Source organism: Hippopotamus amphibius, chromosome 12 (assembly GCF_030028045.1).
Source record: "Hippopotamus amphibius kiboko isolate mHipAmp2 chromosome 12, mHipAmp2.hap2, whole genome shotgun sequence".
Lineage (NCBI taxonomy): Eukaryota > Metazoa > Chordata > Mammalia > Artiodactyla > Hippopotamidae > Hippopotamus > Hippopotamus amphibius.
The window spans coordinates 17,140,643-17,158,904 of NC_080197.1; the positions used below are offsets into that span (position 1 = coordinate 17,140,643).

General features: G+C 46.0%; 1 protein-coding gene across 4 annotated transcripts in view; it reads right to left on the reverse strand.

Annotated features, from left to right (window-relative positions):
• Positions 1 to 18,262, reverse strand: part of TOX2 (TOX high mobility group box family member 2) — a 141,877-nt gene that overhangs the window by 71,685 nt on the left and 51,930 nt on the right. For 3 of the 4 annotated variants that reach the window (XM_057702230.1, XM_057702228.1, XM_057702227.1), the window contains exon 2: positions 13,499 to 13,564. The exons of the other annotated variant lie outside the window; for it this stretch is intronic. In XM_057702230.1, the coding sequence (XP_057558213.1) occupies positions 13,499 to 13,537 (39 nt within the window). In that variant the 5' untranslated portion in view covers positions 13,538 to 13,564. The remainder of the gene's footprint in view (positions 1 to 13,498; positions 13,565 to 18,262) is intronic. 4 annotated transcript variants of the gene reach the window in all.

The window sequence follows — 18,262 nt, forward strand, 5'->3', positions numbered from 1 at the left end:
GACCAAATCTGTCTAGGTTCCCTTCCCCATCACACCACAGCTCTAAAAATAGAGACATCTATACAAATACCTTGAGAATTCTTTTTCTTCTTTATTGAAGCATAGAATATGAACAGAAAGTGCTCAAGTCATACATGGACAGCTCAACGACGAATCGTCACAAAGCAAACAGACTTGTGTAAACAGCACCCAAATGAGGAGAGAAAGCCTACCAGCACCTCCAAAGCCCCTCAAGGCCCCTCACTACCCCCACCCCCGCAAACCAGGATAACCACAATTCACATCTTTATCACCATGGATTAGTTTTGCCTGTTAATGTGATTTATGTAAATGGAATCATATGGAATGTTCTGTTTGGATATTTGGCTTCTTCCACTCAACTTGGTATTTGTGAGATTTAAGCACATGGTTGTAAATCACTCCTACACGTTGCTGTGTAGTATTCCACTGGGTAAGAATATTCTGCAACCATCTATCCAGTCTCCTGTTGATGGCTGTTTGGACTGTTTCCAGTTTTGCACTTCTATGAAAAGTGCCACTATGAACATTCTTATACATGTCTTTGGGCGATCAGACGACTGCATTTCTGTTGAGTGAACAGAGTTCGCTAAGAGAGTTGAATTACTGGGTCACAAAGCTTTAGATTCTGAGATTCTGAGAACTGGTTTTCCAAAGTGCTACCAATTTACGCAGCAATGCGTGAGGACACCAGTGCCTCCACATCCTTGCCCAACTTGGTATCTTGTGTCTTTTCCATTTTCTGCATTTTGGGGGGGAGTATTTAATAAACATCAAAATGCTTCCTCACCCCTTTTCCTGCTCTTCTTCTCCCATTGCTATGTCTGGCAATGTTTATTAAGGCCAGCAGCCAGATTAAAACTCCATGTTTATATATCACAGAGACACAACCGGCAGCCACAACCCACCCACCTTCAAGGGCCATCCCAGCACAGCAAATAGCCCAAAGTAGCACAGAGTGACTCGAAAGGACTTGGGCTGTCACAGAGAACGGTAGTTAAGGTTTTCTTGAGGGGACTTTGAACAGTACATCCCACCTCACAAGGCAAAGCAAGGCTCTCCTTTCCCACCTCCCTCCCCAAAGCCAGCACTCATTCCTATGGCCTATCTCCCCATCCTTCCCTGGCCAGGCACATCCTCCCCTCCAGGCCGTGCACCCCAGCCTGCCCAGGCTCCTAAGAGCCACCCTCTTGCTCTTGCTCCTGTGTAGTTGTTCAGACTCTGCCACCAGGCAAACATGTGCATCTCCAAGGCCCCAGTGCTGGCCTTGCTTGAGGGTATGATTTCTGTTTACCTGAAACCCAAGCCTCATCTAATTCATTCCACCTCAGTTCTATGTAAAAAAAAAATGTTCACTGAAAACTGGAGCCACCAAACATTTACCTAGCTCCTGCACTACTTGCCTTCTCTTCTCTACATGGCAAATTCTAACAACAACAAAAACAAAAACTTTATCAAGTTCCTATCATATCCAGCACTGGTCAAACTGGTTACCCTACACCCATTTAACTGGTCCTCTTAACTAACCTATACCCACTTAACTCAACTGAGCTACTTAACTAAGCTATACCCACTTCTGGTTTTTTTAATCTGCAAGGTAGGTAATCATACCTCCATTTTACAGAACTAGAATGTGAGGCCAAGGTTAAGTAATTTGGTCAAGGTCACACAGGGAGAACAAGACAGAAGTAGGAGTCCCATGGAGCAAAGACCTGCCACTCACTCTCACCTGACTCACCTGAGTCCCTTGCACTCCACAGCCTCCCAGGGGCTGGCAGGATGAGGAATGCCAGGCCTGGCAGGGGCAACCACATCACGCCTGGACCTTTGTTCCCCATCAGAGTCTCAGGCTTTGAGTATGTGAGAGACAGAGAAACTGGCTGTCTGGACCACACGAAGGCCTTTTAATGTTAGTGAGATGTGAATCAAGGAGGCTTGGCAAACCCCACTGTTCCCTGGAGCACCAGCCTGGAGGGTGGTCAAAGACAGGGGAGTGGGGAGGGGTCACACATCTTCAATGGGCTGGTGATTATCAGGAGGTATCTTTGGGACTTGGGGGAGAGCATTATTGACACATTTTAAAAGCAAGGTAATTCCAATATCATCTTTTCAATTTCAACCCTTCACATAATTTGATTGGCATTAGATACAGTAGCTTACTGACCTCCCCTTCATTGATGTTTCTGACGTTATTTTTAGCTCCTATGCCCAGCACATCCTGGGTGGATGACTTTGGCAAGTTGTTTTACCTTCCTGAAAGTCAGTTTCTTCATCTGTAAAATGGGTACTTTAATAGCACCTCATGCTAACTACCATTTGCCATGTACCGAGCCCTATAACAAGAACTTTGGGTACCAATGTATCTTATTTACTTCCCCCCACATCACTTTGAGGAACTTCTAAAGACAAAATTGAAGCTCAGAAAAGTTGGTTGACTTGTTCAAGATCACCCAGCCATGAAATGTCAAGACCAGAATTTGCGCCCAGGTCTGTTGCCTCCCCCTGTCGTTACCTTTATAGCTCATCTGGACAACAGCATCTCTTTATCGTTGCCCATGGTGGGCTGAAACCTCACTCAGAACCTTCAGACTCCATCTCAGGGGCCCCTTCAGCCTAGGGGCAACTCAGCCAGGTGGGGGAGGCCAAGTCTCTAGCCAGTTGAAAAGACACTGGTCCCTCCTAGGGTCTCAGGCAGTGGGGGAAGAGGCTGACCTATCAAAACACATAACCTAGAAGGCCGCCCTCAGAGACACCCATTCAGCTCCCATTCACAGATGCAAAAATCAAGGCTCAGAGAGGGCGCATGACCCACCCAAAGGCACACAGTGAGAGAGGCTGAAGAGGGCCAGAGCCAGGCTCCTGACCCTTCAGAAGCCACGAACCCGGCACCATTCTGGAAAGGTCCCCCATCTGACCCATTTCGACTTCCTGATCACTGGGTGAGCTTGCATTGTAGCTGTGAACAACTGTGTTACATCAGGGACTCTCCCACCCTTCCCAGCAAAGACTTAAGCCCTACAGAAGATGCTGAGTTCCAGGTGGCTGAGAGTGGGCGAGGGGTGCTGTTTTAAAGAAAATCCTTGAAATTATGTTTCCAACCCAATGCTGTTCCCTCCCCCAACCCATAAACTTCCTGCACCATCTTCATTGTTTCCATCCCATTTAGAGAGAGTGAATGTTTCCTGGGATTCAATTTCTCTCATAATAGTTGGAAGGAAACAAAACTACATTCTGTAAACATTCACTGCATTGTACAAAAAATGTCAGCATTACCGGGGAGGTGTTATAAGTGCAGACCCAGGTCCCCCCACCCCCATCCCCTGCCCCACAAATCTATCCCCTAATGCCTCCCTTGCCTGTGCTCTCAACTATTTCAACATCTCACAGCCAGGAATCTAGAGTTTTTAAATAAATATATATACTTTAGCTATTGGAATACATAATTAAGATTGGTGAGGTGTAAGTGCCGACTCCTTCTCGGCGGTTTTCTCTCAATGAAAACAAGAGAGGCTGGGCCATTTTTCCGAGCACATGTGTAGGACAGATGAGGGAACGTTCATTAGTTCAGCCTGACATATACTCAGTTCTCTCATATACATAGCATGGGTGTTTTTTTTTCCCTTTCTTGCATTTTCCTCTCCAGCTGCGAAGTGATATTAAATTTCATCAGATTTGAACAAAATCTATGGTCTTGAAACAGTTTCCTTTAAGGCCTCTCATATTTATTCAGAATTCATGAATCATGTTCCGATAACACAACCGTAATTATTTTTAAAGTGTGATGTTTGTGGCTTTAATAGGAAATGCTTGCAAAAGGCCTTTTCTCTTTGATTGTTTGTAATCTTAGCAGTAATCGCTGCTGTTCCCTTCTCTGCACCACAGCAGGCAGAACACAATTTCATTTTCATATGAATTGGGAGCTCTTCACCTAGGTTTTAATTAAAGCAATAAAAGCCCTGTCATCTTTGCCCTTTACGACGTACATGGATTCAGATTCTAAGCCTAGAGTCTTAGATTTCAACTGTGGCAGGAGGTCTTCTGTCTCCTGCTACATTTGCTGGAAGTATTTTTGTTTCAAAAAGACTCAACCACCCCTCTCTCTGTGGCTGCATTTCCTCCTCTAGGAAAACGGGAGCGCAACCGTACCAACCTGAGAGATGAAATGAGACCAGTCATGGAAAACATTTAGCCCCAGTGCCTGAGCCCAAAGAAGTGCCTGGTGAACGTGCAGCAGCAGCATTATTTAGGGCTGGAAAAAGCCAAAAGACCACCTTCCTTCATCATTCACATGAGGGAACTGAGGCTCAGAGAGATACCAACACAAGTGAAGGGAACGGGACAGAGCTGAACCTGGAACCCAGAGGTCCTGGCTCTTTCCCCATTCCAGGCACCCTACACTGCCCCCTGCTGGAAGGAGGCTGCGCCTTCAAGGCCACAAGGACAGTGCCCAGGGACTGCTGGTTTGACCTTGACCAGCTACCAGTCTTTTTTGGCCTCCTGGTTAGGCCATCAATCCGGTCTAGGTCTATGCTTGATCCGAGTGGTAAGAAAAACAGACCAGGCATCCCCAGGGATGTGGCTGACATCCTTCTCTTTCTCCAAGGCCCCATCCAGACCACTGTCTACCTCCGCCACAAATCCCACCCCACCCCACTCAGCTCCGTCAGCGTCCACCAGCTCATACATCTCCGGCTCATCCCCGTTCCCCACCGTGCTCCCAGCCTTCAGCTCGAGGCCCCGACTTCCATCCATCGCACCCGGCATCATCCTGAGTCCCTCCAGCTCAGCCATCATGCTGATGATGCTGGGCTCGCGGCTCCTCACCCCCCAGGAATGGCAGCTCCACTCTGTCCACACACCCTCCCCAGACACACCCAAGAGTCCATCAATGCCCAAGGCTGCTCACCTTCAAATCACCACCTGCTTCCCACTCTGTGACTAAGGTGTCCTCACTGTCCAGCTCCTCCTTCAGGGACTCTCTGAGGCCGGGGTCCCCTCTCTTCTCTTCTTACCCACCTTGGATTCCCTGGTCCCTCACTTCAGCCTCTCTTTTGGGCAACAAAGCTTGACAGTCCTTCTGGTACACCTGCCTGGCAAATCCTTGCCCTGGATTCACCCAACTGTCTGCCCCTACAGCACCTGCACCAAGAACTCAGTCTTCCACGATCCACGACAAATACTGAAGACCTTCCCCATCCCCTCAGACCCTCAATGTGCTGACTCACAGCAGGTGACCCACCCACCAACCTCCCTGAAATGACAGGTGCTTACTGGTGCAGATGCCTTCTGCCCCCAGCCATCCCATCTACAAAGCCACACTCCTTTGCTCCTCGGTGCTCCCTTCTGGCTAAGGCAGCTTCCACCTCTGGGCAGGACCCACCCCTCCCACCCTCTCCGAAAACTTCAGCCATCAGTGAACTCATCCCTGTCCTGAGCATCACCCTCTCTCCTGGATGCCTTCCATCAAGATTAATTCTAAAGACTCTCTCGTCTCAAAAAAAAAAAAAAAAATTCCTTCTAAGAAGTCCTCATCTCATTGAGCTATGGCCGTTGCTCTTGTCTTCCCCAGCTAGACTTCTCAGACATTGTCTAGACTTACCATTTACATCCTCACCTCCATCCACCCTGGGACCTGTAGGACATCCCCTATACATCAGAGCTGCTTTTTCTGAGGTCCTGGATGACTTTCTCTTTGCTAAAACCATTGGACATATCTCCTACTCCAACCAACCCGTCAAGACCTTCTGCTTCTTCTTGTGTAAATTTTGTTTAACTTTCTGAAGTGATACTAAATCCTCATGCTTGAAAACCCCCAAAATATAAAAAGGTTCAGTGAAAAATCTTTTTGCTACCCTGTCTACCTCCTCAGTAACCATAACAAACACACTCACACACACACACTCAATGCACAGTTACTTTTACTAGTTTCCATATATCCTTCCAGAGTAATACGAGCACACAGAAACATACATTCTTACTATCTTTTTTGCATAAATGGTAACATACTGTACTTACTGGTCATCATCTTGCTTTTTTCAGTAAATAATGTATCTTAAGAACTCTATCACTTCCATTTCTTCATTCTGTCTCTACAGCCCCACAGTATTCCATTTGATAGGTGTACATGATTTCTGTAAGTAATCCCATATTACTGCACATCTGGGTTTTTTCCAATATTTTGCCATTAGAAACAGTACCAAAATGAATAATCTTGAATATGTCATTTCTCATGTATGCAGATATATCTGTAGGATATATTTCCAAAAAGGGAATTACTGGGTTAAAGGTTAATGACTTTGTAATTTTGATAGATGCTGCCAAATTTGCCTTTCATAAGGGTTACACCAATTTACTCTCCTTTCAGTGATGTATAAAAGTGTCTCTCTCCCCTCAGGGGCTCCAATACAGTGTGTTATCAAACCTTTGGATTTTTGCCAATCTAACAGGTGAAAAATGGTAGTTTCATTTCTCTTATGAACTATTTTTAGCATTTTGTCATATATTTAAGATCCATTTATATTTCTTTTTATGTAAACTATTGGTTCATATCTCCTGCCCATTTTTCTACCAGGGTTTTGGATTTATTTCTAGGAACTCTTTATATATGAGGAAAATCAGTCCTTTCACTGTATCATAAGTTGAAATCATTCTTGCTCAATTTTTCATTTGTCTTTGACTTTACTTATGGTGTTTTGACCATACCAAAGTTGTTTTTCATTTTAATTTATGGTCAAGTTTTTATGTCTTTTCTTTTAAGACTCTGAGTCATGGAAATGCCTTTCCCACTCCAAAGTTGTAAAGTATACCTTGAAGATTTTTTTCTGGTGCCTTTATGGTTTTCTTGAGCACATTTAAATCTCTGATTTATTTAAAGTTTACCCTTCGATAGGGAAGTAGCTGGATCCAACATCATTTTTCCCCAGATGCCCTCCCTCCTTCTTGGAACACTGCCCTTGGCTTCTAAGACTCCATGTTCTCCTCCTACTTCTCCAGCCACTGCTTCTCAACCTATCTCATTGTTGTCTTCTCCTCTACTTTGCTTTCAAATGAGGTCAACACTTAAAAAATCATTGGTCCTCTGCTCTTCTCACTCTCCTCTCTCTCCATAAATTTCATCCTCTCAAGGTTTTAATACAATGGGCTGAGGACTTCCAAGTTCATTTCCCCCAAGAGCTCCAGACTCGTACAACCATTTACCTACTTGGACATCTCTACTTGGATGAATATCTCAAATGTAACATGTCCAAGTCTGGCCTCATCAAATCTGCACCTACCCAGACCATCCCCAATTAGAAAACTGTACCACCATGCTGGAAAACAGACTCATCACAGAAGCCTTGAAGTCATCCTTTACTCCTCTATTTCTTTCTCCCTCTGCATCCATCATCATCAAGACCTACCAGCTTTATTTCCAAAACACATCTCAGATCCATCCACTTTTTCCCACCTCCTCTGCCTCTACACAATCTAGGATAATACATCATCCTTCACTCGGACTATTACCACACCCTCCCATTTGGTCTTCCTGTATCCACTCTTGCCATTGAGAGCTTTTCAAACTGCAAATCTGATCGTGTTAGTCATTCAATCTCAGTCTCTCTCTGTCTCTCACTAAAAAAGCCCAGTGACTTGCTTTGACTAATAAAATATTCGAGAATTAGTCATATGCCAGTTCTCTCTCTCTCTCTCTCTAACACACACACACACACACACACACACAAGCTCTTTCAATAATTCTTAAAACAAAGTCTGAAATATTTAGCAGAAGTGGTATTTATAGATGGCCAATAGGCACATGAAAAGATGCTCAATATCTCTAGAGACCAACGTGGATGGACCTAGAGATTAAATCATACTAAGTAAGTCAGAAAGAGAAAGATAAATACCATATGATATCACTTATATGTGGAATCTAAAATATGATACAAATGAACTTATTTACAAAACAGAAACAGACTCACAGACATGATTACCAAAGGGGAAACGGAGTGGGAGAGGGATAAACTAGGAGTTTGGGATTAGCAGATACAAACTACTGTATATAAAATAGATAAACAACAAAGACCTACTATATAGCACAGGGAACTATATTCAATATCCTATAATAAACCACAATGGAAAAGAATATGAAAAGAATATATGTATGTATATACATATATACTCACACGTATATATGTATACGTATAGCTGAATCACTTTGCTGTATACCAGAAACTTAACACATTGTAAACCAACTATACTTCAGTTTCTTAAAAAAGGAAGTGGTATTTACTGCCACTAGAGTGGAAAACTGTACCCACAACTAGGAAAGCTGTAATGAGGAGGTGACATTTGCAATGGCCCTGAAAGAACAAATAGGCATTTGTTGGGTAAAAATGGCCAGGGGATTCCCATTAGAGGAAATACTGCACACAGAGGCGCAGAGCTGTAAATAAGCACAAGAAGTGACCAGAGGTTCATCTCGTGTGACCAAAGCATTATTTATGGTAATAAAAACAAAGAAGACACAGCTTGATTGTTTTTTTAAACATTGGTACTTTACATACTATCTTAAGTTAGATTCTCTTGAAGTAGAGCTGAGACGGGGAGTCCCATGAGAGTAACTTATTGAGAAGTGACTAGCGAAGGGGAGGGAGGGAAGCAGGACAGGGCGGAGGATGGTGCTGAGTAAGGACGTGGTCTCAGCTGGATTTGGCTGGAACTCTGGGGAGTGGTAGAGTTGGTCCCCTCTTGGGACAAGGGACATGGCCTTCTAGACCATCTCCCAGAATTCTCTAGGGAAGGGGAAGCTATGAATCGATAACAGCCAACATTCACGACACCTGGGCAGTGGATAGCCTGGGCTGGTGAAGGGAATCTGCAGGGAAGGTACCAACGGAATCCACATCATACACCTCCTCTACTTCTCAAAACACCTTAGAAGGGAGGCATTACTCCTCCCATTGGACAGAAAGCTGACAAAATTACATAAGGGCATCTGGCTGGGATGTGAAAAAGCTGGAATTTGAATCCAGATCTGCTAAGATCCAAGCCCAGTTCCTGTCCTCTTCATCCTCCTCCCAGGAAGAGGGAGACTCTTTCTGGGTCACTTAACCAGGAAATATCAATCCCTCTAACTCCTGAATGGGGTATCCTCTCAGGAGGAGGGAGAGCTGATCTCCACCGCTTGAAGCTACTAATGGGCCAGAAATCATGCCTGACGACTGCATCTTGGGCTCAGACCACCCAGGAACAAAAGAAACTCAAGGTCCAGAGAGGGAGGAAAAGGGATAATATATGAAAACTAAGGCAGCTATGCAAGACTTTTGTAGAGACTTGCAAAAAGCAAACAATGAAGTGTGCATTTGCAAAAGAAACTTCAAGCCCATGAGAATTAGTTTGAAAGTTTTTACAAGGGGACACAGTTGGCTAATATATATCCTGTAGGAACCTCTGTCTCAGCTGCAGAGATAAAGAAAATAGTGTTTCAAGAGAAGGTTAAAGAGCAGGTTTTTAACATGATAAAACTGGACTTTCTGGAAGCAAACATCTTCCAGAAATGGCTCCCTGTTTACATATAGAGCTTTGCACAAAATGGGAGCCCAATAAACATCTGGTGAATAGATGAAGCTTGTTTTTAACCGTATTTACAAAATGCATTTCATGCCATTTAGAGTGTTTATCCTCTGAATCCTCTATTAGCTATAAGCCCTTCATTTGCCCACATTTATGTCAATCCTTCAATAATTGGAACAATTCCTACAGTGGATGAGGCCACACACCATGACTGGGTGTTCATGTGCAAATGTGCATATGTGAGCTCAAGTAAGCATTCCAGGGAAAAGACTGGAAGGAAAGACACAGAACTTTTGCCATTAAGAACTAGAGGACTTGTCCACTGATAGATGAATGGATAAAGAAGATGTGGCACATATATACAATGGAATACTACTCAGCCATAAAAAAGAATAAAATATTGCCATTTGCAGCAACATGGATGGACCTAGAGATTATCATACTAAGTGAAACAAGCCAGACAAAGACAAATATCATATGATAGGCCTTATAAGCAGAATCTAAGAAAATGATACAAATGAACTTATTTACAAAACAGAAACAGACTCAGACATAAAAAAAAAAACCTATGGTTGCCAAAGGGGAAAGGGAAGGAGGGATAAATTAGGAGCTTCCGATAAGCAGATACACACTACTATAGGTAAAACAGATAAACAGCAAGGACCTACTGATACAGCATAAGGAACTATATTCAGTAGCTTGTAATAACCTATCACGGAAAAGAACCTGAAAAAGAATACACGTATATGCACATATATATATATATATATATATATATATATATATATGTGCGTGGGTATGTATATATATAAAATAAGTGAACCACTTTGCTATACACCTGAAACTAACACAACATTGTAAATCAACTACACTTCAACAATAAAAAAAAGAAAGAACTAGAGGCCAGTTGAGCCCCACCAAGCCACGGGAGCTGCAGGTCCCAGAGGAGTCTTATTCTTCAGCAAAATCAGCATGAACTACATCCCACATGCTTCCCATATGTGATAGCTTTGCAGTGCCTCCCATCAACAGAGTCTATTTCCCCATTCCTTAACTCTAGATTGGCCCTGTGACCTGCTTTGATCATATTCTAGAATGTGCTAGAAGTAGTCATATGCCAGTTGGAAGCCTAGACCTCAAGAGGTCTTGCAGCTTTGGCTCTTGCTGTTCTAGGAACCCTTCTCCCATCATGTGAACAAATTCAGGCTAGCCTGCTGGAGCACAAGAGATCATCTGGAGTAGAAGGGAGCCCCCATACCAATCAGCCCACAGCCTACCTGGCTGCTCACTGCTGCCACTTAAATGATCCTAGACATGATCAGAAGATCCACCCAGCTGAACTCAGTCAACCTCCGACCCATGGAATCATGAACTAGATAAATATTTGTTGTTTTAAGCCACTAAGTTTTGGGGGTGCATGTTACACAGCAAAAGCTAACTGATACACTATAAGAAGTCTAGATTGTAATTGCTAAGTCTGCTCAAGTCAAGGTTGGATTGTGCCACCACGTGGACTCAGGGAATCCTGATATCTTCTTTACAAAGTTCTAAGGACCCTTAGGAAGTCCAACCACCTTGTTCCACTGTTAAGGAAATGCATTCATTACATAAATATTTCCTGAGTGCCTCCTTTGTGCCAGGCATTATGGCCCGACAGGGGGGCACAACAGTGAATAAGAAAGACCAGATCCTGCCCTCAGGGAGGTCACAGTCTAGGGTAGAAACCAGATGTTAATCAAGTCATCCCACAAATAAGCAGACAACCACAGTGACAAACACTGTGAACTAAAAGGACATGGTACCATGAGAGAGAATTACGGAGAAGGGATCTACTTTGGATTTGGGGGTCACCAAGGGCTCTCTAAGGAAGTGACATTTAGGCTGAAGCAAGTTAGTGGCAGCCTTGAGGTGGGAACGGAGTTCTCCACAGACACAGCAGGGTAATGTATGGAGCTTTGAGTCCCAGTCGTGTGGGTTCAAATTCCATCCATACAGCTCCCTGGATGAGTCAATCAACATCCTCGAGCCTCAACTGCCTCATCTATGAAATGGGGTTAATGATACTGTCTTCCTCATGATACTTCTCAAAGCTGTCTCAGTTGAAATAACCGCTGAGAAAAGAGCAAACTGTCGAGTGTTGGGTGAACAGTTGAGGCTGCTGCTAGCGACTTGTGGAGGACATTTATTTGTCCTGCACCTCCTCTTGGAAGGACTGTACCCCCCTCTGCCCAAGCCTAGAGCAGACACGGAGCCCCACTGAGTCCCACTTGCCCTTTTTGGCGTAAGCACCGTACCAACCCTCTCCACTAGCGAGTGAGCCAGAGCCAATCCAGCCCTGGTTCTGAGAGCCAGGGCTCAGGATGTTCGTAAAACGCAACTGAAAGGACTCAGATAAGATGTTCAGGGGTAAGCTCTGGTCTTGGGAGACAACCACATTTCCAAGAGGATTATGGACAATTAAACGACTTCTGTGATCTCAAATGAGCATTTCCAGGACGGGAGTCTTGCCCACCAGTTCTTGCAGCTTGGCACAAGTCAGTGCAATGTCAAGGCAGCTTTTCAGCAGGCTCCCCCACCCCGTCCAGTGCTCACATGGTCACAAGCCAGAGAAGGGGCATGGCTTGGCGCACCCTGCGGTGGCAGGGGAGGGGGCTGCGGCGCCCTGCAATGGAGCTTCCACACCGCACTGGGACAACAGTATCTCCCCTTACTGGCAGTGTTTCCTAAGGATCACAAGCCCATGTCTTTCTCATCTGTGTCCGTCACAGAACCTCTCAAATAGTGGGGGACGTAAATGTTTGTGAATTAATAGGTTTCTGTTTCCCCAGCTGGAAAATGTGGTCCCAGCCACCCAACGTGGACTGCCACGACCGCCACAACTACATAGCCAGAGAGGGAACCGCAGCTCCAGGACAGGCTTGTCCTCCAGCTCCCCAAGTTTTTCAGCAGCTATGAAACCCTTTTGCCCTCCATCCAGCACCCTGAGCTGCTGCCATCCTGCAGGCACCACTGCTTTAGGGAAGCATCTTCCAGGATGTTTGTGGGACCCTCCTTGGAGCCCCAGACTGCAGTGAGGACCCTCTCTGGCATCTGAGTTATAGTGAGGATGCTCCAAGCTGAGAGAAATCTTAATTTTCAGAGACCAGGCTCTCCGTGGAAAATCTGTCCAACTGGTGTCTGGGACTCCCACGGGGCTGGGCTGGGCTGGAGACGGTCTTGCCCAGGGATGACTCAGCCCCCTTCCCCACCAAGAAAAGCCGCACAGAAAGCCTCCACTCTTCTCCCTTTTCACCAAGTCCACAACCCTCCGCAGTGACGTTAGATGACACCACATGGGCAGGAGAGCCCCAAATGTTGATACATGGGTGTAACCACCTCCACACCAATGTCTGCCCCCACGGGTGCTGTGTGGTGACAAGAGACAGGTAGCACCGGGGAGCATGTGACATCTCTATTCACTGTCACTGAAAATGTTCCCTCTATGCATGGAGAATGCAGACAACACTTTTCGAATTTTATCCAGTTTTCAGTGATGCCCATTTTAAGCCAATAGTAGCCAGGTAGTTGATTTACAGAAGACACTACAGTCCCAGTTTGTCCATTCGAAGGGAAACTCAATTGACCTTGTTTTTTTTTAAATCACAAGTTTATATACTTGGTTCAAAAAAACTTATAAAGGCATTTTTTTTTCTGTTAAACAATTATAGTCTAACACTAATATGGCAAACTCACCAGCAGGAGAACAATGACATCAGTGATTTAGACAGCAACAGCTGGATGTTACAATCAACTGATACTCTTGATCATTCTGAGAGAGAACAGTAGTGGGCTGTGCTCCCTGCTCTGCACCCCTCCTCCCACCACACCCCGGGAGCAGCTCAGCTCCAGCCAGCCCAAGGCTGGATGGGGAGGATGGGGCACCCACCTGGCTGGTTGATAGGAGCTCTGGGTTTCCGTCACTCATCCCCACGTAGGCACTCTCACCATCAAACTGGAACAGAGAAAGAGAGAGGCAGCTCTGATGAGAATGTTCCCAAGAAGAGCCCAGGAGAAGCCAGAAGAGGTCAGGGGACTAAAAGCACCAAGGGGGAAATGACTATGGAGCCTGGAGACGCAAAGATTGAGCCCAAGATGCCCAGTCCCCATTTCAGCAGGGCTCCCTCTACGGTAGAAGGAACAGTCCTCATTCTGTGGCCTCTGAGGGCTTGGGTTAATCACACTTAGGATGCAGACAGGAATATGTTTCTGCCCTTTATACCTTGCCCATAGATACTGCCTTGTTAGATACTGAGCTTCCCTGAAAGTATGCAAATATTTCTCCTGGCCAAAATGACATCAGGCTCTCAGCTAGATCTGGAATTCCACAGGCTGGGGGAAGCAAGATCTCCAGAACCTTGGGATCAAGGACAGCCTGTCCCCAACCCATCCTCCAGGTCTTACCATCCCAAGTGGCTCTGCCCTCTCACCTTTGACCCTTGGACAGTAAGGACTGTGGTGGCAACCATGTACAGGAACTACACCCTGTGTTCTAAGCAGCTGCCAAGGCTGGATTTGGGAAGATCTGTCTGTAAGAGAGAGCAGGTATAGCAGGAAAAGCAGGGGCTTTGGGGCCACTGGCTCCCCTTTTCCCTGATGTGTGATCTTGAGCTGGTGTCTGAACTTCTGAGGTGCCTTGTCTGTCAAATGGGGATAATGACAGTAGTCTTCTCTCCATGGGATGCTGCACTGAAACGTGCAAAGCACTTCACTCAATTACAGTTCCCTTCCCTTGAGACAAGTGTCTTGGGTCGGGTTCTCTAGAAGCAGAGCCTGAGACACGGGTTCAAATGCATGTGATCTTTGAGAAGTGCTCTTTAGAAATAGATCTGTAAGGGAGAGAGAGATCAGGATGGGACAGGGGAAGGAACTAAGCAAGGATGTGGTCCCGGCTGGAGACTCTCTGTAGCCTGATCCCACTGCAAGCTCTGGGGTATGGATGGTACCGCAGAGTTAGTCCCAGCATGAAGCAAGAGGCTGGGCTTTTGCAGCTCATGTACATCAGTCATTGGCTGTGGACTGCCCTTAAGGGACGGGAGTCACATCCTGAGAAGGGTGGCCCCCATTTGGCCAAGGACAGTTCTCCAGAGAATTATGCCAGCTGTGAGCCAGTTCTAGCCAGTGCTCACAGCAGATGGGAGAAGGCTGTGCTGGACAGTGAAGGGATCTGGCGGGGAGGGTACCAACAGCAGCTGGCCATTTTATTGTAATTGAAAAAAATTTTTTATTAGGTTATATTCACATGGTTCAAAATTCCCAAAGTACAAAAAGCAACAGAGTAAAAAGTCGTCTCCCCCCACTTCCCAGGTATCCACTGCCCTTCTCCAGAGACAACCACTGCATCTACCAGCTTCCTGTGCATCCTTTCAGAGATAGTCCCCGTATAGACATTAGAGTCAGTTCTCTCACATAAATGACAGCATACCACGCACACCATTTGGCATCTTGTTTTCCTCCTAGCAACACATCCTGGAAAGTGTTTTCTGTCAGGACATAATTGTGTTTTCTGGTACCTAGTATGCCACGGCGTGGCTGTAACATACATATTTAACTAGTTAAGCGCATGGACAATTGAGTTGTTTCCAGGCTTCTGCTATTCCCACATTGCTCCCGTGAATGTCTGTGTACATCCGTCACTTCGCATGGGTGTGAGTCTATCTGTAGGATTAGTCTGTATAATCACTGCATCCAACTGTGTGCATCTGTAATTTGGATGGACGTCACCAGCAGCCCTCATGGAAGCTGGAAAAGTCCACATTCCTTCAATCACGAGTTCATCCGGATCCTCTTCGCTCAGACAGGTTTTCCTCACAACCGGCTCGGACACCAGCCTCCTACTGCTGCAGGCTCTGGTGCCCACCATCCCTGACTCCCTTACCCTGCCTGCCCTCGTTCATCGTTCCACGGCCCCTTTACCTTCTAGCTCTCTACGTAATTTACTTATTTACCACGTTCATTGCTTACAGTTGGATTTCCCCTATGAAAATGGAGGGCCCTTGAGGTCAGGGGTCCTAGTCTGTCTGTACACAGATGCCTCTCAAATACCTAGAATAGTGCCTGGTACAGAGTAGATACTCAATAAATGCTTGTTGAATGAATGAAGCAACCACATCACTCACAGTGTCTTTTACCAGGCCAATCTTTCCATCGGGGTAGTGGGATTAGGGTTTATATCCAGGTGCCTTCCCAACACAGGGATGAGCAGAGTCCTTTGGTGACTACTGGTTTAGCAAAAGAAAAGGCCGTGCCATGCCGAGAGTATGGGCATGACCCTGAATGCAAGGCTCCATCTACCACACTGTACCCGGAGCTCAGGCTTCAAGGCTCTGCTCAAAAACCACCTCCTCCAAGAGGCCTGCCATGCTTTCACCTCCTTTGGCTGTCCCTCTAACAACATCTGTCTTCTGTCCCAGAGTGGGAACATTGTGGAGGCTGGAACTATGTCCTGGTCATCTCCAAATCCCCTAATGCCTAGCACAGACTGGCATCAGGAACAGGACTATGACTTGGGCAGGGTGGAGCGCTCTCTGTAAAAGCTCCTGGGTACTACCTGATGTGTCACCATGGCTACATATTCTTCGATAAAAATGAGACCTTTTTAAAAATCACGCATAATTTATAAGTATGTTCTAAAAGAAAGAATGATGGGAAGTGGAGGAGGACTAAATTTAACCAGGTATTTGAAACACTTTATAAAGCAACAGTCATCAAACAGCATGGTATAGATTAAAAATACAGGGACATGTATTAAAAGAGCAGAGGGAAAGATGTCCCCCCAAATTCTGTGTAATATCCCATTATGAACTGCTGGCTAGAACGAAGCCACCTTGGTCTGCTCTCTCCCCTGATGTGCACAGCAGGCAATGAACAAATATTTGGTGAATAAATGAATACACTTGACACAGAGCAAAATGCTCTCCATAAAAGAGCTCAGTTAACCCTCACAACAACCACTGTTTCAAACTAAGGAAACAGGTTGAGAGGATAAACAGTTGCCTAAGATCACGCAGTTAGGGAGATGCTGAACTGCAGACTGGTCTGCTTGCTTTCTGTGCTTGGTCTCTCCCACGAGGCTGTAAGCTCCTTGGCAGCAGGGATCAAGCCTGGCTGCGCATCCTGCACATCCCCCGCCACCACATAACCAATCATTCCCGGGGGCCTGGCACATAATAGGTGTTTGATGAGTACATGTTCATGGTTCTCATAGGGAGGAATTACCCACAGTGAGCAGTGGGGAATGGCACTGAGAATGTGAGGAACAGAGACCCTGGATTTTGAGGTGGGTGTGCTGGGGGTAGGGAAGTGGCAGTGGGTCCCCATGAGGTCATCAGAGCCCCCTCAAGTGGGCTTCTTCCTTCACTTGTTTATCTGAACAAGAAAGAGTGGCCATATGCCAGAGCAAATCTTGCTTCCTGCTTCAAGGAAAATCTAAGAAGTTGGCAGAGGTTCCCAAGACAGGGCCTGGGTCAGCCTCCATTGGGTCACCCCGGGTGCTCTGCATGGTGCCCTGGAGCACAGCACTCAGGACCCAGCTACTGAGCAGGTGTGAACAGAGGCCCAGAGGCGTGCTTGGTGGGAGGTGGGGTGTCTGTTTCCTGCCTACCTCTGCCCAGCATTCTACCACCTCCAAGCTCTTGTAGTGGGAAGGAAGGAGGGACAGGGACCCTGAAACCTCCCGGGCTTCCCGTGGGTTGGCCCCCAGGGCCCTAAGGCCTGGTGCTTACCCCATCAGCCCTCCTCTTGGTGGGGGGTGCTTTCTGGAGGAAAGAACTTGCACACCAAGGGGAGAAGTCACAAAGCCTAGATACTGAACACTCACCTCCTCCTCCACTTGCACAGAAAAGCTCGAAAACACCCATAAAGACTCCACCTTACAGCACTGATGCTGAGTGAGTTCATGAACACACAGGTGTACGACACACGCAGTGTGCCCAAGCATGGCGACAACATATGCATCACAAACTGGTGGGGGCCTATGTCACACACAACACAGCGTTCAAGACAGGACTCAGTTACATACGCACTACATGCATGGGTAACACCAACCATCAGAGACAAAGGTGTCCAGAGCACAAGCATCAGTGTACACAGCACAGACCCTGTACACAACTGGCACCCAACACCCAGAGCCTGCACACACGGGAGGGAGGGGATGCCCAGATGTGAATAAATACACCACCCATCTGCAACTGAATACATATGCAGCTCACAGAAACGCGCACACAAACACACATGACACGAGCATGTAGACACACAAAGACACCCAAGAACTTAAATTCTGTGCACATTTCAGTTTCTCAGTTCCTCAGTCAAAAAATCTTTTTTTCACACCACACAACATTCCACATGCTTTAAAATGTAAAAAAAAGAAGTGTGTGTGTGTGTGTGTGTGTGTGTGTGTGTGTGTGTGTGTGTTGGGAGGGGAGGGAACAACGGTCTAAGAATTTCCATGAAATGCCAGGAGAACATCTCTTACCACTGACTGGAATAGATTAATTTTCCCCATTTCATATTCTAATTATAATTCCTTTTCCCATCGCCATCTTCAGTCGTCATTACAGCTGGAAGATTGTTCTGTGAAAGCCAGCCCTTCATCTTCTCTTCCCAAGAGTTTTGTCATGGAAATGAGTTTGGGAATCTGAAAGAATCCACA